Source organism: Saccopteryx bilineata, chromosome 4, assembly GCF_036850765.1.
Source record: "Saccopteryx bilineata isolate mSacBil1 chromosome 4, mSacBil1_pri_phased_curated, whole genome shotgun sequence".
Classification (NCBI taxonomy): domain Eukaryota; kingdom Metazoa; phylum Chordata; class Mammalia; order Chiroptera; family Emballonuridae; genus Saccopteryx; species Saccopteryx bilineata.
Genome location: NC_089493.1, coordinates 283,906,387 through 283,932,418, shown reverse-complemented (window position 1 = coordinate 283,932,418; position 26,032 = coordinate 283,906,387). Strand labels below are relative to the sequence as shown.

The window sequence follows — 26,032 nt, the reverse complement described above, 5'->3', positions numbered from 1 at the left end:
TTTGATGTGTATTATGATACTTTTCTTGAAAAGGTTTATTCAGCTGCTCAACATCATTTATGTAGTATTTCAGCATTTCCACTAACTTGTGAATATACAAGGTGTGTATATATGTGTGTGAATGTATATATACATATACATACATCACAATTTCTACATTATTTATTCATTGAACTATTTGTTTTGTGTTATTTATGAATACCTTGCTCATTAATGTCCATCAGCCTTGGCATGATGCTGTGGAATGACCTGGGAAAGACAAGAATTCCCTCCTAGAAAGTGTTGGGCAGGTAACAATTGGGGTCAGCGGCTTTTTTGAACTGACCCACTAGTTCTGTTTCCTTTGGGTATAAGTGGCAGAAAGCTCACCAAATTTAGTCAAAGTCAAAAGGAAGACTATTAACACTCAGAACCGAAAACTCCAGGAATTGCTGTAAGTTTACTGAATCTGGGAACTCAACTGATGTCAGACTGGACAGGGGCCTCATTCTGTCCCCGGGCCCTATCACCGCCGTGTGTGGGTTGCCTCGGCCATTGTAAGGGGGCACGATGACTGCTCACCAGCTCAGGCTTCATCTTGTCCTCTGAACATCCTTGATGTGAAACACTGGGCATGCGCCCATCTTCACAACCACTCCTATTGTCAGAGAGATGTGAGTTCCTCGATAGCAGGCCAGCTCAGGTACCTGAACGAGCAGCGGAATCAGCTCTGCAGGAACTGCCCAGCCTGATGCGGACGCTCTGAGAGAGAGAGAGAGAGAGAGAGAGAGAGAGAGGACCACTAGGGAAACTTCCAGGCAGAGAGGGACGGCCCCTTGATTGTCCAAAACGAGTAGTGGTCACCACACTTGATTTAGTGCGATTTGAACATTCACGTGATTTCCGAAAACTCATGGAGCCCTTTAAATGGAATCATGGATGCATATTTTCCTGTGATTGGTACCAACCTCCAGTCAAATTGCCGCTGATGGGGTGAAGGCAACCTTCTCATCCCAGTGAGGGCCAGCTTTCATGACTGCACTTAAATGTTGGTGTCCAGAGAACAACAGTTCAAGTAAGAGTGACACACCATTTTCACATCTTGAATTGGCAAAGATTGAGCAGATTGCTAATAGTCAACTTTGGCAAGACTGTGAGGTAAAAAAAAAACCCATATAGTGATAGTGGGAGTGTAAATGGTCTAACTTTTGAAGATGTGTATATGTGTGAGTGTGTGTGTATAAATATAAATATAAATATATGGTTTTGTTCAGCAATGCCTCTATTATTAATTAACCCTATAGCACAGATATTTCAGTGGGTTTATCTTTCGAAAATAGACACACAGAAGCACGGAAGAATACATGTGAAGGGGGTCAATGTAGCATTATTCACAACGTCAGTCAGCTCCAATTTCATGCATATTTGTACTGGGCTGATTACAACATTGCTGTCTAGCCATGCATTTGCCTAAAATTTGAAGGAAGGGCGAAGGATACATTTTAATCCTAAAAAGGGAAATCTTATAACTAAAGGAAAACAACAGCTCCCGAATGAAGATTTGGCCCTAAAATCAGTCCCTTAGTTAGTAGATTGGAAAGGTTTGCACTAGAATGGGCAGGTCACCTCTCTCGTGCTTTGATTACAACTTCCATATGAATTACGGATCATGTTGAAAACATTAATTACTTGGCAACAGCATTAATCACTTCGCTGAATATATTTCACCTTTTCTCCTTCCTGAGATGGCGGTTTGAGCCAAGTAGACTCGGGAGCTGTGCGTTAAAGAGAGGTGGCAGCATATGGCAGCAGGAGGGCTGAGCCACCCAGAGAAAGAGCCCCGGATCAGTTCTTTTTTTAGACAGCACCTATTTTATTATGCTTGCAGATTCTGTGGGTCAAGACGTTGGAAAGGGCATGGTCAGGAAGGCTTGTCTCTAACATATGATATGTCAGTGGGAAGATACCAGGGCTAGGGGTGAGCAGATGCCCAGGGGGGCTGGACTGGCATGAAAGCTCATTCACTCATGGCTGTGATGTCGGGCTGATGGACTTCTGTAGGACTGAACAGAAGTCCTCTGTACATGGCGTGGCTTCCTTACAACGAGGTGGCTCCACAGGAGCTGGACTTCTCCAGGGTGGCTCAGAGTGCAAAGCATGTATTCCAACACACACAGCACAACTTCATTGTGTTTGTGGACTTAGCTAGCTTCCTGGGGTCAGTTCTTAAGCTGTTGATTATTAGTTCTGTTGGCCCCCAGGCCAGGTGCTGACCTGCTCTGGGAAGTCCATATCTTTTTTCATAAAATGAGCATAATAATCATAGTCTGTCATATCTAGAATGATTATCATGAACAGTAAACAATAGACAGTGTATGTATGTAAAATGTTCTACAAACCCTAGCGCCCTGGGCATGGGTAAGTGTTGCTCCTATTGAATTACTTTTATGGCTTCCAGTTTCTATCCTTTTACTCTTATACAAGTAGGTTTTTACCCAGGCAGAGTGGTGGTCTAAGACTTTATCTGTGTGCAGAGTGAGGTAGAGTAGATTATATAGAAAAATAAAAAGTGGTGAAATGAGATTTGTTGTGTTTTTATGTAGAAAGAGAGAGAGAAACATCAATTTGTTGTTCCATTTTATTGATGCATTCATTGGTTGCTTCTTGTGTGTGCCCTGTCTGGGGATCAAACTCACAACCCTGGTAGCTCCAACCAACTGAGCTACTTGACCAGGGCCAGTTCCTAGGGCCTAACGTCTAAAATCTTCATAGAAAGTAAAGTATCAGCATCTTGGCCATTAATGGACTCGTAGACCCACTTATGGAAATGTGGCTGTCCTTAAACGGCTTAGATTGGAACATAGTCATGATCAGTTGTTTCCATATTGTCTAGGGGTATTTTTGTTCTTAAAGGGCAGAGTTGAATAGTTGCCATGGAGACCATCTGGCCCACAAAACAGGCATATTTACTATATGGCCATTTACAGGGAAAGTTTGATTCCTGACTTAGACTGGAGTTTGAGTTGAGTCATTCTTATGCCAATAAAAACTTGAAACCTATATATATGTATGATCAACTGTGTGTGTGTATTTGTCCTTTAAACTTTCTAGATAACACTAACCTTAACCAAAAAAGGATAAAAAACTTTTTAAGCTATTAAAGGTTATAATCTTTCTGAATGCATTTTTATACCATTGATTCATTTCTCAACTATTTTTAAATGCCTACTATATCCCAGTTACTGTGCTAGGTGCTTGAACATGTGTTAATTTTATAATCCTCAGCAACCATCTGAATGGGTTGATATTAAACCCATAATCCTCAGCAACCATCTGAATGGGTTGATATTAAACCCATAATCCTCAGCAACCATCTGAATGGGTTAGTATTACACCCATTTTAGAGGAGAGGAAACAGGTGTTGAGGAGGATTTAAATAACTTGCTAGAATTCTTGGAACTTCCCTGAGCCAGAATTCAAACTTAGACACGTCTGAACTCCAGCCGACGGTTGCTGGTGTAAGATGATTGGACGCATCATCTCTCTGTCCCGTTGCCAGTTTTGTGGGAGTTGGATGGGAAATCAAGGAGTAAAGAAGGTGCCTCACCTGCTTCCGGAGAGGCTCAGGGCCCAGTTTAGTCCCTTCTAGTGATTTCTGTCAGGTATCTTGAACTACGCTAAGCTCCCTTACTTTGAGTAACAGTATGTTGTTCAATGTGGACACTAATGCTTAGAGTCTAGCAAAGAAGCTATAGAACAGGTGAAGAAAAATGCGATCTACTTGATTGATTTCTAGGCAGAGCGGTATGGAACTTAAACCGTCCTTATTTGGGATCCAGTGTTCCCATTCTGTGTCGGCTTCAATATAATTAAATGCAGTTGATTGAATCATTTCTATCACTTAATATCTTGTAGGAATTACATTTAACAACATAATGAGGTTTAATTAATTTCTATCTTTTTTAAAGCCACTTTATTAGGTATGATTGACATTCGAAAGGCTGTGACATTTAATGGATGCAACCTGATGAATTTGGCAGTGAGCACACACCTGTAAATTCATCCCCACAGTCCAAGCCGGAAACTCACCCATTATCTCCAAAAGTTTATGTTTGCCCTTTTATTTTTTAGTTTTTAATATTTCTTTTCTTTTGTGATAGGAGCACTTAACACCAAGTTTAACTTCTTAGCCAGTATTTTAAGTGTACAATATAGTGATAACTGTGGGCCCTCTCTCGCCCATCAGATTCCAGAACTATTCATCCTGCATAACTGAAACTTTGTATCCTCTGACCCACATCACCTCGTTTCCCCCACCCCACCCTGGCAACCACTGTTCTGCTCTCTGGTTCTAGAGATCGACTCTTTTATATTCCTCACAAAATGGGGATCCTGCAGTTTACCTCTATCTGGCTTATTTTGTTTAAAATAGGTCCATTTGTGTTGTTGCAAATGGCTGGATCTTCTTTCCTCCTTCCTTCCCTCCCACCCTCCCTCCATTTTTTCCTCCCTTCCTTCCTTTGACTGAACAATTTTCCCTTGTGGTGTCTGTGTACCACCGGTTCTTTATCTATTAATGCAGTAATAAACATTTTGGTTTTTTTTTAAATTTGTTTGTTTTATATATCTTGGCTATTGTGGATAATGCTGCAATTAACACGGGAGTACAGGTATCTTTTTGAGATCCTGACTTCAGTTCCTTTGGACATATACCCAGAGGTGAGATTGCTGGATCAAATGGTAGTTCTATTTTTAGTTGTTCGAGGAAGCTCCAAACTGTTTTTCTATAATGGCTGCACTGATTTACATTCCCACCGATAGTGCACAAGGGTTCCCTTTGCTCCTCACCAACACTTCTTCTTTTTCTTTTTTTAATGATGGCCATTCTAATAGGTGTGAGGTGATATCTCATTGCAGTTTTGATTTCCCTGGTGATTAGTGATGTTGAGCACCTTTTCAATTAACGTGGATTAAATGGATTATTAGATGTAATGTGTTGCAACAACACCAGGAACAGAGATTACATTAATATGGTGCTTATTTTTTAATAGTGTTGTTCTTGTAATAATGACTTTTGTTGCTATTAGACGCAGTGCCATACACAGTTGCCCAGGCAAAGGTGACTTTAGACTTGCTGGGTTCCCTGAACTGCTGTATTGATACCCCCTAGAAATACAACTTGGGGAGACAGGGATCCTTAGCCACAGCATACTTAGAGCTTGTTCTCCTAGAGCATCAATTTTGCTCAAAACTTTTGGAGAAAAGGTGTTACGTTTTATATAAAAAAACATACATAAGTAAGAGAAAGCACATGAATTTTTGAGAGAAAGTATGAAACATTAAACACTATTTATGGGCCATTGGATTCTCCCAGCTCTAGGGTAAGACTTGGACCTCCTACACCATGAGTTAATGATACGTACGGGGCATTGCGTGGAGCAAGACATCTTTACACCACCCAGAGGTGTTTCTATTTTACTGCAAAGTTCTTAAGTTTGGTAATGCAACCTGTCTGTCTTTGTCAAGATTGTAAGATGGCCAATAAAGGATTAATGGGAAAATGTCAGAATAAGTTTTTATTTTTCAATGTCTGTAAACGTTATTCATATCTTTTGGTCTAAAAAAGAAAAAGAAAAAAGAAATTGAGTTTAACCAGGTCTTAGGGATGGGATTGGGGCAGTAGGGTGGTGGGGGGTGGGGGTGGCACTTGTCTCTGCAAAGGGATAATGTGAAGTCAGCTCTTTACTGCACAAGGCAAATGTCCAATGTTCCCCACACTGTGGTTAGGAAGCTATTTGACTTTTATCTCTTGGTTATGAAGGGTCTGTATTTTAGATGTTTACTTTCTCTACAAATATGTACTTCTAGTAAGTCACCCAGATATAGAGGTTGAATTGCAAGATTCAGAATTACTATTCACTGTACAATTTTAAACCCACATCCCACTGCCAGACCAGACTGCTGGGAACAAATAGATATTTTTTATAGCCCCTGAAATGAATTTGTCAAGAGCACAAACATAGTTTTGGCCTTTGCCATCTGCAATGGGATATTTAAAACAGAATTAGGTCCAGAAATCGTGAATGACAATGTCATTGTCACAGAAACTGGGATCGGTACAGTACTTCCTGTTTTATTAACAATTCTAATGGGACATTATTTTGCCATAAAAATTCTCATTTGCTAAATAGCCCTTAAATGACTATTGTTTTTGTTTTGCATTGGCAGAAACAAATAAAATCATTTTATTTATGCGCATGCATTAACACATTAAAATGTTCAGCAGAGGTTTTTAAAATGTGACCTGATTTTTCTTCCTTGCTCAGTCGTGTCCTCGTCCCTCTAACTTTTCTCCTGGATGAGATGCCCCAGGATTTGGAAGGGATCTCGGTCATTTTTCCTGACCCCGGAAGGTTCTCTCCCACTGCACGAGCAGCAGGAAGTCCAGATAGAAAGAGTGTGGAGGGTGTGCGTTGCAGCCTGGACATGGCCGGCAGCAGGTCAAGTCAGTGGCAGAGGGTCATCGAGAGGGTACTGCAGGTTCTGTTGGACAAGAAGGTGGAGGGGCAAAAATAGAGGAGGGGGAAATGCCAGGGTTAAGATACTGAAAAGTAGAAAGGAAAATAAAGTCATACCTCTGGATTTTCAGCAAAACAGGAAGTCCTAATAACCAATAAAACTGTTGCCTCAGCCCTGGCCGGTTGGCTCAGTGGTAGAGCATCCGCCTGGCGTGCAGGAGTCCCGGGTTTGATTCCCGACCAGGGCACACAGGAGAAGCGCCCATCTGCTTCTCCACCCCTCTCCCTCTCCTTCCTCTTTGTCTCTCTCTTCCCCTCCCGCAGCCAAGGCTTCTTTGGAGCAGTTTGCCGGGGCGCTGAGGATGGCTCTGTGGCCTCTGCCTCAGGCGCTAGAATGGCTCTGGTTGCGACAGAGCAACACCCCAGATGGGCAGAGCAACGCTCCCTGGTGGGCGTGCCGGGTGGATCCCAATCGGGCGCATACGGGAGTCTGTCTGACTGCCTCCCCGTTTCCAACTTCAGAAAAAAACAAACAAAAAAAACTGTTGCCTCCCCTGTGCCCATTGACATTCTAAACATACAACCAAGAAGGTCTCCGCTTAGAGACATGTGCGTGTCTAGCCCTGAAGTGGATTTCCTCCTTCAGTTAAGCACCGACTTAGGCACTGGTTTGCTTTTAGAGGCCAGGCCAGGAGGAAAAGATGTCCTTTCAAACCCAGCAGTGAGATGAGATGAGCTGCACCTGCTCAGAGGGGTGTCTGCGAGCTGAGAACCCAGGAGAGAGAGCAGATTTGCTTCTCCGATCTCAGGCTCACTCAGCAGCGCATGCGCACTGCCGGGCTTCTCCGATCTCAGGCCCACTCAGCAGCGCATGCGCACTGCCCGAACACTGATGGAATTGCTGGCGGGGTGGTTGCTTTCTCTTTCTTCTGTTCCCATCCCTTCCCCTGTTTCAACGGAATGCGTAAAACTTGAGTAAGATTACAGTGTGACTACTTAGAATTGGAACTTCGAACTTCCTGCAGAAGGAGCCATCCAGCATTTGAAATGCCCTCTTATTTCATAGACTCGCTAGGTGAGCGTTGGGGATCCTCCAACTGTCAATCAAGCTATATCGAGTGGCAGGTGGGAACCTCATAGTCCTGCATTGTATCTCACCTGGACTAAACTATCACCAGATGGACAACTTCCACCTTACTGGTGATAAAGGGTTTGTGATAACAACCGAGCTGAAATTCTAGACAGCAAAGTGACCCCCAGAAAGCAGCGGTTTCCTACTCAGACTTGGCACACTGTAAGCCTCATAGCTAGTAAACATTCATTAAGCATCTATTTCATGCTTGACAAACAGACTTCCGTTTAGTGAATGCTTTATCAGACTCCTAGCATTTATTTTAAGTATCTACATACAGAAACCTGATTCAACGTTGCCTATCGCTGAAATTCCGGCATTGAGGTAGGGCTGGCTGTCTTGCTTTAGAGAACATGCATCATTGTGCTTTTCCCAGATAATTGAAGTGTGAGTCTGTGAAAAAAGGTAACCTGTGACCCAGGTGGTCACAGGAACAGTAGTACATCGATGTAGCCACCTCCGTGTACCTTATTGGTTGTAAAGTAGTCATGGGTATTAGTTGTCTGACTATCTCGTTATATAAAAGCATAGATATGGTACAGTCCTGTCTTCTACATATTTATTCAAATGTATCTTATGACTCGATTAGCAACCATCTCCTACTATGTCCCCTGTGACATTAATAATGTCAAGTATCAGGGTCTTGCTTCACTTCTAACACCATAGCTTCCTCCCTCTTGTCTCATGAGTTCCAGGTGATCTTAGCCTCTCCCCAGAGACCCATGCCATTCTATCCAGTTGCCCCTTGGATAGGTTCATTTAGAAGTTCCGCAGCGATACTCAGTTCATTATAGCCAAAGTGAGCTTCTTATTGTTCCCAAATCTTTTATCTGATGCTCCCGAACTTGGTCATTGATGTCACTATTCAATCAATAACTTGTAATAACTTGTAACACAGATCTAGGAATTGACCTTGACTTCTAGAGTTTTATTATCTTTTTTTTTTTTTAATCACCCCCACACATATATGCCTTCCAGTCATTCAATCAGTCCTGTCAATTCTATTTGCAAGAAATCTATCAAATCCTTCCTTTCCATTACATCCTTACTGCCAGGTCTTTGTTTAAGCCAGCCTTCATCGTCTTTCGGCCAGAAGTGAAACAAGACCCTTCTAATGGGTCTCCCTGCTTTCCGTGATTCACTTCCACATTCCAAATGGAGTAGCTTTCCTGCCACGGCGAATAGCTTCCCTGCCACGGCGAATAGCTTCCCTGCCACGGCCTTCTACTCTCCTGGTAGAGCAGTGGAGTCTGAACGCCTTAGCTTGGTTTACAGGGCTTTTATCATTGGACCTGTGCCCATTGGCCCGGCCTGGTCTTCAGGCATCTACCCTGACCGTTAGCTCACACAATCACCCCTCCGGGGCTTTGCATAAGTTGTTTCCTCTTGTTAGGATGCCTTTCTCCTCTGGCGATGTTGAACAAACCCCTATGCATTCTTTCAAACCCATCTCAGGCATCACCTTGGTGAATGTTCTGAAATCTGACTTCTGCCCCAGGGCAGAGCAAGAAGCCTCCTCTGCTAAGCAGATCCATAGCACACTTGAAGGCACTTATTCCAGTAACTATAATATATTGTAATGGTGTTTGCATTTGCCTGCTTCAATAGACTGATGGACTGTGTATCACCAGGCCTGATAAAGGTTCTGGAATTCATATATGGGACGTAGTGGGGCTTCAGGTATATAATGTTAAAAGAATGAATCAATCTTTTATATTTCTGGTGTCATTCTTAGATGAAAAGACATCTTGATGCTTACAATTGAAAAAAAAAAAAGAAAAGAAAACCTATCAAAAGCTCTAGAATGAGAGAATTTGTCTGCATTTTAACACTCAGTGTTTAAATTGCATTTCCTGATGGGCTGGCTTGCTCCGCTTCGGGAAAGAGCGCGGGACACAGGGAAGAGGCTTATTCATCTCGGCATTGAGATATTTTGCTTTTCTGCAGAGAAAAGGGATCTGGGGACATTTTTGTAGGCTGGCCATGTCCTGTGCAATCCCAACTGTGTCTAGAGATTCTAGCAAGGATGGAAAGTGTGGCTGGGACTTCACAGGAAGCTGGCTTTTATAGGAGGCACGTAGGGGAAGAAAAAGAATAGAGAACGAAGAAGAAAGCTTTCAGTGGCTCTTAGACAACAGCTCTCCCCATCTCTGTCTTTCTCTGGGACCAAACAGACTCTTATTTCTGCTGATCCCTCTACCCTGCCTTCCCAGTTTGTTCCTAAAGTTTACCTCTCTCTCTCCTTCTTTACCTCTCTGTGGACCGTGTCTCCTGACTGCACATCTGATTCTACCATGAAAGCTATGCGATCTCACAAGTCCAGCTGTTGAAGCTCACCCTTCCATTTCTTTCTGAAAGTCTCTGTAGGAGAGACTCCAGCTTGACCAGAGACGGGGGTATGTGTCTGAGTCTGGTCCCCGGCCGGGTGACTGATTGGGATGGGGCTGTGAGAGGAGCATTTCTCTAAGAAGTCCAGGGTAGGGAAAGGGGCAACAACTGGCACAGGTGTGGCAGCCACGGAGGAGATGTTGGCTGGCACGTACCTACAGCATCAGCAGCCCTTCCATCTCCTAAACCCTAGTGAGGAGGGAACCCTCCAGTGTGGTGAGAATCCTACTCACGTTCTGTCCTGGGACCAGGCTGGATCAAGTCAGTGGGATGAGGAGTCATGTGGCATCACTCCTGTGGGGTGCTAACACCTGCAGGGCGAGGGGCTTTGGGGGAAAAGAGTGATGAGTTATGTCTTTGATGACATGTTTGGTCTCCCAACTGTTTATCCAATCTCGTCTTTAGGCAGTTCAAGGGAGAGTTATTCAAATGATGGTAGAATGACCATGTAGGGATGTCTCCAAGCAAACCCCTTCCATCTTTACAGTATCCCACCCTGACATACATACAGAAATACCAATAATAATGTACATAATCTCCCCCCAGGGCCAGGGAGGAAATAGCGTGTCCTCCACTTATCTGAGGTTCTCCAGCTGGGGCCCCGCAAACAGGGCCGACGGAGGTCAGACCCGTGCCAGGAGAGCATGCACGTTTAGTCCATGTATGTTGTTGTTAATATGGGGGCCTTCGTAAGGAAACGGAGACCCCAAAGAAGCAGTGAAGCCTGAGCATTTTGTACTCAGTTGGATGGAAAGGGGAAAGTCATAGAAAAACGTGAAGACAAAGCGCTGTGGTCTGAGGGTGGTAAACCGGAAGCCACCGAGCCAGGCCCATCGCTCTGGGTTCTGTCGGCATCCTTCCATCCCCAGAGGGAGGGCGCTCCTTCCCTGCATGCCAGGCACCTGCCACAGGGGCTCTTCCATCCTCTTTTAGGGAGAACGGGCGGGCGGGGGGGCTGAGAGTTCTCCTGCACCTGCGGTTTCTCATCTTCTTTCAGCTTGACGTATCCAACTTGCCAAGGGGCTGTATTCTGCAGCGGCGTTGTCCCGAACGCCACCACTGTCTACCCGACCTTCTGCTCCGGGGTCCCAGGACACCTTGTAATACCTGGAAGTAAAATCTCCCTCCTGTGTCTTTTTTTTTTTTAATATTTTTTTATTTTATTTATTCATTTTAGAGAGGAGAGGGAGAGACAGAGAGAGAGGACAGAGAGAAGGGGGGGGGGGAGCTGGAAGCATCAACTCTCATATGTGCCTTGACCAGGCAAGCCCAGGGTTTCGAACTGGCGACCTCAGCATTTCCAGGTCGAGGCTTTATCCACTGGGCCACCACAGGTCAGGCTCCCTCCTATGTCTTAGCTCTCCTAGCTCTCAACCTGAATCTTACTTCCCCCCCCCCCCCCCACCGGTCTGCTTTGTGTTCCGGTTATCAGTGAGCATGCCTCACCCTCCGAGGCTCCTTGCTGGCAGAGTCCATCTGCCTTATTTTTTAGAGGTTGATAGCGTACATCAGATGGCATGGGCTTGATCAATAGCATTTGAATGAAAACAGAGGCAGGGAGTTGAGTTTGTAGTCATAAACCCTAACAAGCCAAGAACCTCATCATCTATGGCACCTGGTCCTCATTCCCCCATCTCAGGGCCAAGTGTGTTTCCTACACAGAGGCTACTAGAATCTGTCGTCTTGTTTTGGCTTGGCTTCCCCACTAGAACGTAAGCTCCATGAGGGTAGTCTTGTTTCTCTTTTTTTTTACATAAGAGATTATGGTAAACAACCATTGTGGAAAGAAACAGAGGCTATTTAGGCGAGCTTGCTGTAGCTGGGATGTCAGCTACCATCACTTGTGTTCTGGCAGAGGTTCAAAGTCGGGCAGAAGAGAGGAAAGCTCTACAGGAGGAAAAAGAGAAGGTTTTAGGGACGGCCTGACTGGAGGCTCTTGGCCAGGGGAAGCTGCAAGTGAACGAAGTAGAAACAGGACCCTTCTATGTGACTGATTGTGGGTCAGACTTAGGTTTCTCGTGTGGGTTCTAAGTAGGAAGTAGGGACAAAAATGAGAGAAGCTGTCCATTACGAGTCAAGCTGTGGCTGGTTCTGAGCCAGATATTACAGGAGTTTCTGTTTGGCTTCCTGAACTGATTGCTAGAAATGGAAGTCAGAAGTGGTCTGACGTCCTACAAGTCTGATTTGTGGATGGCATGCTGATTTTCTGGGCTGGTTGCTGGGGGTGATGGGCCAGAGTTCTGTTTTTCTATGTGATCTGGTTGTTTTCCATTTGTATGTACAGTTTCTCATTGTTGATGGGAGGGAAGGAAGGAAGGAAGGAAAGAAGGAGGGAGGAAAGAAGGAGGAAGGAAAGAAAGGAGGGAAGGAGGGAGGGAAGGAAGGAAGGAAGGAAGGAAGGAAGGAAGGAAGGAAGGAAGGAAGGAAGGAAGGAAGGAAGGAAGGGAAGCTATAATGCTCTCATCCAACTTTCATTATGTAGACTTCAGTTTGAACACTACATGTCCAGGAGCAACTCATCAGAGCTGACATGGTGGCTGTTTTTAGGAGCGACTACCCTTGAGTCATATCCCTTAATCTGAGGCTGGAGCACCATGAAGAAGAAAGAGACTCTTTTCTTGTCCATCCGCCAAATAAGAGCCAACAGCTTTTGAGGAGGCACTTAAAGAATTTTCAGTATGCAATTGTGCAGAAGCTGTTGTTCAGGTAATTTAACATTGATTTTAGTTTAAAAGGCAATTAAGACAAAATGGACAGCCACTAGCCACTTAGGTTAAATAAGCTTAGATTTAAATTGCTTCCCATTACCACCTTTTTCCCCCTATGTTTGAGCTCTTTTATGCTAATTTAGCCTGCAATTGGGTGGTGGCCCAATTGGGCCGGGTGGATGGAAGAGGGACCAGCGCCAGGGAGATGGTTATTGAAGGAGGAACACGTTGTCCCCAGATGGCTCCCAGGGTGCGATGGGTCCTGTTCTCTACCACTACCGGGAATGTAGGCTGGCACAACATTCCAGCATTCTGGTCCCTTACATCGAATGTCCTAAAAACAGTGCCCACGTTTTGACTCATTGGTTTCACTTTCTGACATTTACCTCAAGATAACGAACCGAGACAAGCTCACGACATTCTGGGCCAGGATGTTCATTTCAGTATTATTGAACATGGAATGAAACAAAATGTGCATGTGTTACGGCAGAAACTCTTCATGATATATTGCAAAGTGCAACAGTATCATAAGGCAGTTTATATGGCAAAATGTCTCTTGTGCTAATGACTTCTTTTTTCAGTACCTATGCAAGGAGAAACATCTGAAGTGGATGGGTTTGCCGTAAAATAGTGCATGTGGCTATCTTTGGATGGTGAGCTGATGAGTGACTTTTTTTCTTGTGTTTCTCCAAATTTTCTAAGCTTTCCAAGGTCAACACACATTGGGTTTGTATTTATAAAAAGTGTTGTACAGCAATACTTGTTTGTTGCAATGCTATTTAATTAAAAAAAAAACATTCCTCTCAGTGCTTTTCTTTTATCAAAAAAAATTTTTTATTGAATTTATCGGGTTGACATTGGTTAATAGAATTATATAGGTTTCCAGTGTACAATTCTATAATATATCACCTGTATCTTCACCACCAAGTCAAATCTCCCTCCATCACCATCTCTCTCCCTTTCGCTGTCCTCCACCTCCCCCACCCCGTTCCCTACCTGATACACACCACCTGAAGGAAGAGGTTATGTGTACTTGCTAAACTATGAAGAGGCAGAATGAATGGATGTTCAGTTGCAATATTTCTGTTTCCTGCTCGGGAAAAAAAAAAAAAAAGTCTGGTAAGCCTCATTAACTAATGTCGTTCACCTGGTCCTACAATAAAGTCATAAGGTGAACCATTTTGTAGAGCACACTTCTAAAATATGCCCAGGTAATTCATGCATTTGTCTGTTAGGACACGCGGTCATTGACTAGCAGCCAGTGTTGAGCTAATGGGATCCATTTCTGAATGCAAGCACAATAAGTCCACCATAAATCGCACACTCTCCCATCTCAATAGGCTTCATTAGGCTCACCTTTCCTGATGCAACTGGATTGTTAGATGTCAGGACAAAGAAATCATCAGGCCCCAATGTTCTAATCCTACAAAGCACCAGTGTGGTTGCTATGTAATTTTATTTTATTTATTTATTTTTTTGTGCTTTGTGCTTTTCTATGAGAAATATTTTCAAACTGGTAAAGAAGCAGTATTACTGTATTGTGAGGCATATCTCAGTAGGTCATTACCATAACTTCTGGCAGAAAGGATAATCTATGTCGCATTTTATTTCAAGGATAAGATTGATTTTTATAAAAATCTTTAGTGCACTGAAGCTTAGCAAATTTTTTTTTTCCTATGAAGAAGCAATTAGATACTGGAGTTTTCCAGAAATGTTAGGTGAGTGTAAGCCAAACCTTGGTGCCTTTTTTTTTGGTGAAGGTTTTATCATTCAGTATTTGGAGAGAAAAGGTGAATCCTGGTGAGAAGAATCTATTGGCACAGTGGCCGTTGCCACCACTCACATGGTCAGGGGTGGCCACTAGTTCCTGATATTTACATCTGTTGGGAAAATTGGCAAATAGCTGAAATAACAAAGGAGAAAATAATAAGCTCTCATACTTCTACCAACCAAGAACTGCCTATTTTGAATTATTTCTTCCAAGTATGTGTACATACCTACACCCACACACATTTTAAAAATGCTACACATGATCTCCTTATGGTAAAAAAAAAAAAAAAAAAAAAAAAAAAAAAAAAAAAAAACAACAAAAAAAACAACAACAACATATAGGCCCTGGCCAGTTGGCTCAGTGGTAGAGCATCGGCCTGGCATGTAGGAGTGCTGGGTTCGATTCCCGGCCAGGGCACACAGAAGCGCCCATCTGCTTCTCCACCCCTCCCCCTCTCCTTCCTCTCTGTCTCTCTCTTCCCCTCCTGCAGCCAGGGCTCCATTGGAGCAAGGTTGGCCCGGGCGCTGGGGATGGCTGCATGGCCTCTGCCTCAGGTGCTAGAATGCCTCTGGTTGCAACAGAGCGGCGACCCAGGTGGCAGAGCATCGCCCCCTGGTGGGCATGCCGGGTGGATCCCAGTCGGATGCATGTGGGAGTCTGTCTGACTGCCTCCCCATTTCCAACTTCAGAAAAATACAAAAAAAAACCCCAAAACCATATATGTATATAATACATATATATGTGTATAAATATATATGTATGTATAAATATATTATATACAGGCACATTTTAAATGTTTATATACAAACTTCACTTTATAATTTATATATATGAAAGCACATATGTGTTTATATATATTTAAAGGTTTTATGTATATAAAACACATACATTACCTTTTATAAAAGTATAAAACCAATATGTAAATTCTAGAGAATGCAGCTCTCCCACCCTCCACCATAGCTCCAGCTTCCTCCTCTTTCCCTCCAGAGAAAACGTATGAATTTGGGGCACATTCTTCTGGGCCAGAGATTGGGGGACTTTTATGTTTGTTTGTTTTTTATTATTTTTTAGTTTTTAAAAATTTTATTGATAAAATTAACTTTAACAGAGTGATATTGATCAGTAAAAGCACATAGGTTTCAGGTAAACGTCTCTATAGCATTTGAACTGTTGATTATGTTGTGTACCTGTGACCCAAAGTCAAACCATTTTCCGTCACCTTCTATTTTTGTCAAGGGCCGGGTAGTAACTATTTGAGACTTTGTGGGCTATTTGGTCTCCGTCATCACTACTCAACTCTGCAGTTGGGCAAAAGCGCTTACAGACTACAGGCAAGCAAGTGGGACATATAGTAGTTGTATTCCAATAAAACCACACTCATGGACCATCAGACTTAAATGTTCTACATTTTTCTTAGATCATAAAGTATTCCCTTTCTTTTCGTGTGTGTGTGTGTGTGTGTGTGTGTGTGTGTGTGTTTAACCACTTAAAACATAAAAGGCATTTTCAGCTAGTGGGCCATACAAACAGAGGCAGCAACCGAATTTGGCCAGGCTCCATTCTGAGTCGTTTTCTTTTTTTTTTTTTTTTTTTTTTTTGTATTTTTCTGAAGCTAGAAATGGGGAGAGATAGTCAGACAGACTCCCACATGCGCCCGACTGGGATCCACCCAGCATGCCCACCAGGGGCGATGCTCTGCCCACCAGGGGGCGATGCTCTGCCCATCCGGGGCGTCACTCTGCCGCGACCAGAGCCACTCTAGTTCCTGGGGGCAGAAGCCAAGGAGCCATCCCCAGGGCCCGGGCCATCTTTGCTCCAATGGAGCCTTGGCTGCGGGAGGGGAAGAGAGAGACAGAGAGGAAGGAGAGGGGGAGGGGTGGAGAAGCAGATGGGCACCTCTCCTGTGTGCCCTGGCCGGGAATCGAACCCGGGACTTCTGCACACCAGGCCGACGCTCTAACACTGAGCCAACCGGCCAGGGCCTGAGTCGTTTTCTATGCCTCCGCAAATGCGCGTCTAGCTACAGAAAGAAAGGCTGTTGTTTTATTTCCCTTGTGCATTTTCTTTCATAAATGATATCATAGTGTATGAATCACTTAAAACTTGAATTTTTATCTCAGCAATTTTTTTTTTACTGAAAAACATCTGTATATATATAGTTGTACTATGTAGTCTGCATAGAGATCTTCCTCAATTTACATCTGTGTTTATACGGCTACAGATTATTCACTGTAATCAATGTGTTTTTTCACTGCTATATAGTATTCCACACAGGATAGATCATATTTTTAGGCTGATGGGTGTTTTATTTGTTGTTGTTGTTGTTTTTCCTATTACCAGCACTGATGTTATTATACCCCTGAGCACAGCTTGTGCATCTGTTTGTTAGATGGACATTAGCAGTACAGCTGCTTGGCTGTAGGGTGAGCACGTTTTCCATGTTAACATACATCAGTAGATTGGTTTCCAGAGTGACGGTACCACGTTGCATCCTCCCAGGGACCATGGGAAGACGACCCTCTCATTCTTGGTCTAGTCCAGTGGTTGGCAAACTCATTAGTCAACAGAGCCAAACATCAACAGTACAACGATTGAAATTTCTTTGGAGAGCCAAATTTTTTAAACTTAAACTATATAGGTAGGTACATTCGTTATCGAGGTAGCGCCTGCACATGGTATTTTGTGGAAGAGCCACACTCAAGGGGCCAGAGAGCCGCAGTTTGCCGACCAGAGGTCTAGGGGGTTTTGTCCATTGCCATTTTCCCCATAGAGTGGGAGTGAAGAAACAGCAAGTTCTGTATCAGCTTGTCGCCACAGATGCTGGTGGACCTTTCATTTCCCTTCGGGTGAGTACAGACATCACTTTAACTCTTTGTTGGGGCACTTACACAGGAGAATAGCAATTTATATCAATAACCGGGTTTGGCAACATCTGCCAAGGTTGTCACACTCAGTGATTAAATGGCCATATGTGCCAGGGAACAGGAGGACAAATGGGGCTGTAATTAGGGTTTGCTATCTCTCCACCCGCCACCCCCACCATCCTTAACTTCGAATAACCTTGCTTTTGTGTACTGATTTGTGAATCAAATTATTCCACTGAGAATGCCAGTTTCTGCTGGCATATAAAATAAAACAAGACTTTATATTTGTGTATCTCTGTAATTACATAGGGTTCTGGTTAATCAGAAAAGTCTAGAAACCTGTCTGGTTATGTAATAGTCTGAAAACCTTTTGCCATTTTACCTGATGCCATGACCAGAGGACATGTGCTTCGATTAGCCCTTAATTGTTAAAACGATCAGGAAGTATACTGCGTCATCCCCATGAAAGGAAGTTTTACCTAATGTTATCTTAGCAGCCTTTAAATGCCACTGCCCCCCAAGAGAGGCCGAGAGAGAGAACACACATAAACTTTTTATAACTCCACATAAAGTAATTGAAATGCTATTTTAATGCAATATTAAAAACACCCTTAATGCACAGAAGGGGGAAAAAAAAAATAAAACTCTTCTCATTTTGTTACTGGCGTGACAGAGATGGATGGTGGTTATGTAAGGACTTGGCATATTCCAAAAAAAACCCTGAAAATATTGCCTCTGGATGTGAAGCTGTAATAAATGTGAAAATAAATATCTGAAAGATTTATTAGCATTTTGAAATTTGCTTACTGATATATAAAATTCTAATCAGTTGTACACAAGGCCTTTAACTGAAATAAAGCATCCAAGAAATGACGCAGGAAGCCAGTAAATATTTCACTGTTAATCAAATAGAGTATATTTTCCCACATATAAAATTTCCTTTTATATTTAGATCCTTCCCATTCCATTGATAAGTGCTCGAAGGATCCAGGCCATCTCAGTGCGTGTAGTTTTCAGTGCAGACCATAAGGAAAAGGAAAAAAACTAATTTTTCTAATTCGGAAGACTCACTTCCCTAGCCAATCAATGGCTTAGTGTTTATCCCAAGCAGGACTTAGACTGCAAATAGCTAGGACCTTGTACAACTCATTCTCACTTAGCTTTAAAAATAAAGGGGGGCAGGGGTGGCAGCTGGAATTTACTTTGATGTCATTATCCTTCAAAGTAAATACATTTTCAAAGGTGATCTCTAAAGTTCAACAGGACACCGTAGATATTTTCGTTCTCAAAGCAGGCTCAAACTTTTCGGCTTTCTCACTCGCTACATCATATGTAAGGAGATTTGAGATCACAACACTTTACTAGGAAAAGTGCAACCGCTTCTTTTCGGAGGAAGCACTGAGGAAATCTTGTCAGCGGTGTTGGGGGAAGGGCGTGATGGGATTTCCATCCTTTACTAGTATTTATACGTGAAGTAGTAGCATATTGGAAGTCGTAAATACTGTCCGTGGACATTTTAAATAATGCAGGAACAGTGTAAGTAATTGGAAGTGCTTATATCCTGCCTTTAGACATTTCACTGCTCGTGAATTAAAATTGGTTGTCAAGTGTGGACTCGGAGGACCGTGCAAGGTGCCCTATTCTGTCATGTGGTACATATTTAATGCTTGAAAGAACAAGGGAAGGGACACGTGCAGGGGGAGAGAGGGAGAGGGAGAGGGAGAGGGAGAGGGAGAGGGAGAGGGAGAGGGAGAGAGAGAGGGAGAGGGAGAGGGAGAGGGAGAGGGAGAGGGAGAGGGAGAGGGAGAGGGAGAGGGAGAGGGAGAGGGAGAGGGAGAGAGAGAGAGAGAGAGAGAGAGAGGATAGCGCTGCCAGCTCTGTGCTTTGCACGCGCTTGGAGAAGCGTGGAGGCGGAATCCACGCAGCCTGGGCATCCACCGCCTCCCCCCCCGGCTGCAAGACTTTGCAAAAACATTGGGTGTCCAATTTGGCGATTTTTTTTTTTTTTTTTTGGCTTGGAGGCTGAGGCGACCCGGAAAGCTGGGCTGGGGCGCTGCAGCGTCCCTGGCACCTCGCTGGCCTCCCTTTGTGTGAGTCTACGCGTTGATTGCCTCCTTGCTCGGGCTACTCGCTCTTTCCTTTCCTGCACGTTCTGCACCTGCTGGCGACGGTGTCAGGCTGCTAGGCAGCCAGGGCGAGCGTGGCACCGCGCGCTCAGCCGAGGACTGGAGTCATTTACATTGCTAGCACGTGGGGGCCGGGCGCTGTTGCCTCGGACTTCTCCCGTGTTCTCCCGGGGAGGAAAACAGGAGGCACTTTGCAGCCGACAATGAAATCTTGGCAGCTAATTGCAGTCGTGGGAGATGCCCTTCAGGTAAGGCGAGAGAAGGCTCTAAACGCTGTCAGGGAAGGAGAGACAGAGAGAGAGAGAGGGAGGGAGGGAGGGAGGAAGAGCAGGCAGCTTCTGCAGAGGCTTTCTGAAGCCCACTGACTCACGGGAGGGGGTGGAAGAGGGACGGGGACCGGGGGCGGGCGACAGAGGGGAGGAGTGTGCAAATTGACATTTTTGGCTGCCTGTGGCAGAGGAGCCGCCGTCAGCCGCTGTCCAACGTGCACGCAGAGAGGGTGGCGGCGTGTGCGCCTCGGGGGGCTGCTGATTAGAATAGGGACCTGGCGGCGGATGGAATCCGGGAAGAGCGGAACCGCGATGGAAGGCTGCGGTCGCCTTCACAGCGCGTGAATGAGCCACACCGTACGTAAGGCCACCCTGGGGACCGTGCAGGCTGGGCGCGGGGCTCGTCCGGCGCACCCAGGGGCGCCGACCGCTGCGGGGAGGGCGAGGGGCATGTGGAGTAATTGGGGAGCCCGGGGATGAATGGATTTTCTTTACCGGCTAGAAGTTCATGGGGAACTTCATTGCCCATGCTCATTGACTCCGTTTAACTTTATTTCCAGAGATGAATAAGCGTTTATAAGAAAAGGCGTGAAAGTCCCAGTAGGCTAGCAAAGGGCTTTGCAATGCTGCGCGGTTCTTTAAATGAGAGGTTGATGAAACCACTGGCCAGATGGGCTGAGCATTTGGAAAGTTGGCAGGCTCACGTTCCGATGGGGCCATGCGTGTGCGTGTGTGAGGCTATGCTCTGCATGTTTGTGTAAACATGTCTACCCAGCTAGTTGCTGGTGTACTCTCTCCCTTCTGCTATTCCTGGTTCCCAGAGAAGAGACGTGATACTGACAATATTAAAAATGCTTTGACTTGAGACATAGGGTCTGGGCCATTTTATTAAATGAAACAAGAGTTGCCCTTCTTGAGAGATCAAATGAGGGGAATGTGCTTTGCCTCCCAAAGTGATGGAATTAACTAGCAAGCGTTTTAAAAATATGCCAAGTGTTGAGTACGACATCTATCAGCCTGAAAGGATCACCCAGAAGGCGGGCTCAACCTATCCCTATAGCCATTATTTTGAGATTACAGTGAAATTGCTGATTTTACTTATTTCTGTTGACAAAAGAGCTATGCCCCCCCCCTGCCTCCCCCTCCACACACACACACTTAATACGAGCTCAGGGGGATTTTGAATCCAGAAGTTTTGTTGGCAAAATCATCTGAGTAAAACATTCCTTAAATTACTTGCTAAAAAGAGTCACTTTCTGAGCATCTTCAGATAGCTCAGAATTTACTCATTGTTTATATGGTTTAATTTTGGTCATGCAGGAACGATTGCAGTTTATAATGGAGGCAGTCAAAAATGATTGTGTAATCCTCTTTATCTGGGTAGCTGGGCAGCAAATTGTTTGGTGTAAGATCAATATGTATCTTCGGAAATCCAAAGGGCAGGAGTATAAATGCGTTTGTGAAATGGAGTAACTTGCCTTTATGGTTGGCTGTGATTAAGTTTGAAGAGGGTTGTTCTTCAAGTAAGTAAACTCAAGTCCATCAGAGGCAGCTGTTTACCGCTGGCATTCATGAGGAAGGCGGGCGGCATTCATGATTTTCATATAAGAAGCAGGGTTTTTCGACTCTTACCTGCCCACTCACACTCCCCACACATGCTGACGCTTCCTCTGTATTAGAATGCTCGCAGATCAGAAAGAGAAAATTGCTTCTGTGAAGAATTGGGGAAGTATTGCCTACTGGGGGAGGTTTCCCCTTGCCTGCCCTTACTCATCCTCCTTTTCTCTTCTTTCTTCCTTTTCTCTCCTCCCTTCCTTACCTACCTACCACCCTACTTCCTCCCTCCATCCATCCCTCCATCCATCCCTCCATCTATCCATCCATCCATCCCTCCTTCCATCCCTCCATCCATCCCTCCATCTATCCATCCATCTCTCCTTCCTTCCCTCCTTCCTTCCTTTCCTCCTTCTCTCCTTCCCTCCTTCCTTCCTTCCCTCCTTCCTTCCTTTCCTCCTTCCCTCCCTCCTTCCCTCCTCCCTCCCTTCTTTCCTCTCCCTGCACCCCCCCCCCTGCCTTTTTCTCTCATCCAGCTCTATTTCCTTCCTTCTGCTTTTATTTTTGTACCTGGAACACAGAGCTGCTCCGATACCTTCTACCAATTTCTGTTTGAACATATGTTTGGTGTACCCTGAAGGATAATTGGAGCACCCTTTTCTTTTCCCATTTTGATTATTTGCTGCTCGTGTACAAGAGTTAATTAATATCAGCTTATTTTTAAAAGAGAATATTGAAACGTTCTACGTCATTTCATCTTAGCCCTGCAAAGTGACTCTTGGAGAATTGCCTTACTACGTGAAAAAAGCTGCATCTTTTCTGTTGTCCCTGAGTGATGGGTTTTTACGACAGTGCACTTGGCCTGTTAGAACTTTATGGGGCCAAGTATATTTTTACGTTTGACTACTATAACCTGGTGCTTCAAATGTCTATTTTCCCTATTACCTTCCTTACTTTGAGACTCTGAGTTCATTTTAATTTGTATTTACTTGAACTTGGTAGAAATAACCAAGAAATAACTTATGGGCCAGTTTCTTTAAACATACAAAAGTAGTTGTGGCTTTTTTTTTTTTTCCAATTTTTCTCTCTCCCCATGAGTATGACACAAAAATTGAAGTCTATTTCAAATAAAGGGTTTTTTTTAGCAACAATTGCCTTTCTCTAAATTATAGTGGTGAAAATTTGAGAATATATGGTTGTATTTTGAGAATCTTATATGGGAATCAGAAAACATATTTCTTACTGTTTTCTGTTTAATTACAGAGAATCTTGTTACATGGGTTAATCTTGAGCTAAATAACCATTACAATGTCTAGTGAAATACAATTTTGGTCCTGTTTTTTTGTCTAAATTTATCATTTTTATATTAGGTTTTGAGCAAAGTTGCGGCACCCGAGAAATGGATTGTGGTCCAAAAGAAAAAGAATATTTATGAAATAATAATAAAACTTGATTATTATTAACTTTCCCATAGGTTTACTTTTTAGCCATTTTTTTTTTAATTTATCTGTGTTAATCTCAAAGTTACTACAGACAGGATTGGAGTAAGTTCTTTGAAAGTCGTTCTAAAGGTATTAGAACAAAACTCCATCGGTGAGACTTTCATCCCTACCTTGTGTTGATTTCTCGACAAACATGAAAATAAACAGGGAGAAGAGCGTGGAGCCTCCATAGTTTTTGCACTGTAGACTTTATTTTGTGGTAGATCTGGACACTCCGGGATGTGGTAACACATGAGGTCTCTGTACATCCTCATGGGTTCGCAGCTTTGTTCTTCTGTTGCTTTCTCTTCACGTTCATGCAGAGGTGAGCACTTGCATGTATCACAACTAGTAGTAAACGGGAGCAAATAAAGGCCTGGAGAATTTTTAAATTATGCATTTTTAATTTATTTGAATTAAATCATAGATAACAAAATAGTAGTCCCCGCGATTTGGAATTCATGCTGCTCCCCCCTCCCCCTGCTTGCAAGGTACGAAAAGAAAGAAATCAATCTTTAAAAATCAGCTTTTAGCTCCCAGTGCTCGACTTAGAAACCTTTAGATTTAATTATTCAATAACTGGAATGCCTCAAACAGTTTTCGCGAGAGTTTCTGCGTTGATGGATGTACGGTTTATATGAAAAGTTGTGGGGTGCGTGTGTGTGCCCATAAAGCTGACGCAACTCGTGCCAGATCCCATGCCTCGTTTTTGGTTCTGCAAAACTAGGTTATGAATGAATGCAATTAAAAATGACAAAAAGCCCAATTTCGCTGCCTAGATTCATACACTTCCAATTTTTCCAGCTCCATAAGATTTCAAAGTGTTCTTCCCGGTTAGGTGTGCGCATAACCTATAGGGAACTGGAGGGCCCCGTTTCAGTTGCTTATGAAGTCTGAAGACTTTGATGTAAGGAAGGTAAATAGGATCAATGGGAAGTTCTTAACACGATTTTGTGTTTGCAAGTTCTCGTGAAATTATTTCAGTTGGGTTTAAAAGAAGAACAGGCAGAATGCTTGTTAGTTGCCTCACATTCATTGGTGGTGAATAATCGTTCAGCTAGTCCCACTGTCAAGGAGGCCAGAGAAGAGTTTACAAGAAATGATACAATTGTAGACCCTGGCCAGTTGGCTCAGCGGTAGAGCATCTGCCTGGCGTGCAGGAGTCCCAGGTTCGATTCCCGGCCAGGGCACATAGAAGAAGTGCCCATCTGCTTCTCCAACCCTCCCCCTCTCCTTCCTCTTTGTCTCTCTCTTCCTCTTCCACAGCCAAGGCTCCAATGGAGCAAAGATGGCTCGGGCGCCGGGGATGGCTCTGTGGCCTCTGCCTCAGGCGCTAGAATAGCTCTGGATGCAACAGAGTGATGCCCCAGAGGGGCAGAGCATCGCCCCCTGGTGGGCATGCCGGGTGGATCCCGGGCGGGCTCATGCGGGAGTCTGTCTGACTGCCTCCCCCGTTTCCAGCTTTGGAAAAATGAAAAAAAAAAAAAAAAAAAAAAAAGAAATGATACAATTGTAGCAGAAACAGTGCATCCCCGTTTCCAAGATGGCATGATTTTTTTTTTCCCCCTTGTGCAATGGGAGGCATACATGCTACTTTTTCTCTGCATCTGTAGAAGTGAAGTCTGGAACTCTGGATTCCTGTTGATCCAATTAGCTCAAACTCACCATTCTTTAAAGTGGGCCTTTGTACTTCCAGAGAAATGAGTAGTCATGACCAGAGCTGTCTTGAATCCCCTGTATCCGTCGGTGCGTTGGTTACATTTTCTAGACAGGTTTGCTGTACCTGGGTCACAGGAAGAGCGTGCACACACAGAGACCATGAGGAAGTCTGTTCCCCGGGACCGTCTCCTTCACACTTAACCCCGTGCAGAGAGACAGCCACAACCACACGAGTCAAGGAGGCCGGCGTGCCCAGGGTTTGCTTGGGAAAGAGGACCGTTGGGGAACATATATGAGGAAGGCCACAGCCGGCCTTCCCTTTTCTCTGTGATAATTCTGCCTGTGCCTGTGCCACAGGACCGTTGATATCATTCTTTGCTGTTGAATCAAAATCTCTACTCATGAGGAAATCAGTTGCTTGTTGGCTGACGAGATAAAAGCACCAATTGTTTCTATTAGAGTTATTTGTGTGTATGAGTAGAGGCCTCCCGTGTTTATTATGGTGAAGAGGAGGATGAAGGTGATGATGTGATCACACCGGAGCAGTAACGGGAATCACACACAGTGTGACACCTGGGCTCTTGGTGCCTCCGTGAGTCAGACACTGCCCGGCCCCCACCACATTTTCTTTGGGCCTTCCCGTGACTCCGCGAGGGAGGTATTATTATGCATAATTTAGAGGCAGGGAAGCAATCTTCAAGACTTTTTATAATTAGAATAAGCAATTAGACTCCAGATTTTTCTGATTCCAGTAAACCAAGATGCTACTGAAATTGACTGTGTGGATTTAGGAAGATACACAAAAATTGTGATTCAACAGATGCCCTAAATGGGTGGTTCTCAACCAGGAGCAGTTTTCTCACTCCCCTCTTTTCCAGGGACAATACTTGGCAACACGTATTGGAGACATTTTGGGTTGTCGCATTTGGGCAGGGCGGGTTACTGGCATCTGTTGGGCGGAGACCAGAGAGGCTGCTAACCGTTCTACGACTCAGAGGCAGCTTTCTCCGCCAAACAACAAAGCATTCCCCAGCCCAGAGAGAGAGTAGTGCCGAGCTTGAAAAACCTGCCCGGTGTGACATCAGTGGTTCTGGCACTCCTAGATACATGATCTGATTTTTCAGGAGAGGTTGGATGAGGTACGTGGATTTCAGTTATCCATTTTGAAAAGCTCCGCTTGGCTACTGTAAATAAGATCATGATGCCAAATTCAGAAAGTCTGTATTTTCTTACAGTTTGACTCTAAAATTTTATAGCTGCCTGCCTACTCTGGCATCTTCCCTTATAAATATGACACGGGTCACTGTGGTTTAAGTGCCTACTTTTCCTTCATTTCCTCAGTGTTATTCTGACAGGTTCTGGAAAACAAAGCCTCTTCCTATGGCACGGAAGTCAGCGCAAGAGGAATGCAACATCACTAAGTGAGTCATGGAACAGTCATTCTAAGAACCTCTCTTCTTTCCCCATAGCATTCAAACACTATTATTTTCTCCTTATCTTTAAAGTTTTAGTACATAGGTTTATTTGCATATTTATTTAGGAAACAATTAAATAGTGTTTTATATTTCTATAAATACTTTAAG

General features: G+C 44.0%; 1 protein-coding gene across 1 annotated transcript in view; it reads left to right on the top strand.

Moving 5' to 3' along the window:
• The first annotated feature begins 20,034 nt into the window (after positions 1–20,034).
• RBFOX1 (RNA binding fox-1 homolog 1) overlaps positions 20,035–26,032 on the top strand; it is a 1,121,108-nt gene continuing 1,115,110 nt past the window's right edge. The window contains exon 1 of the mRNA XM_066274928.1: positions 20,035–20,112. Within this exon, the coding sequence (XP_066131025.1) occupies positions 20,101–20,112 (12 nt within the window). The 5' untranslated portion in view covers positions 20,035–20,100. The remainder of the gene's footprint in view (positions 20,113–26,032) is intronic.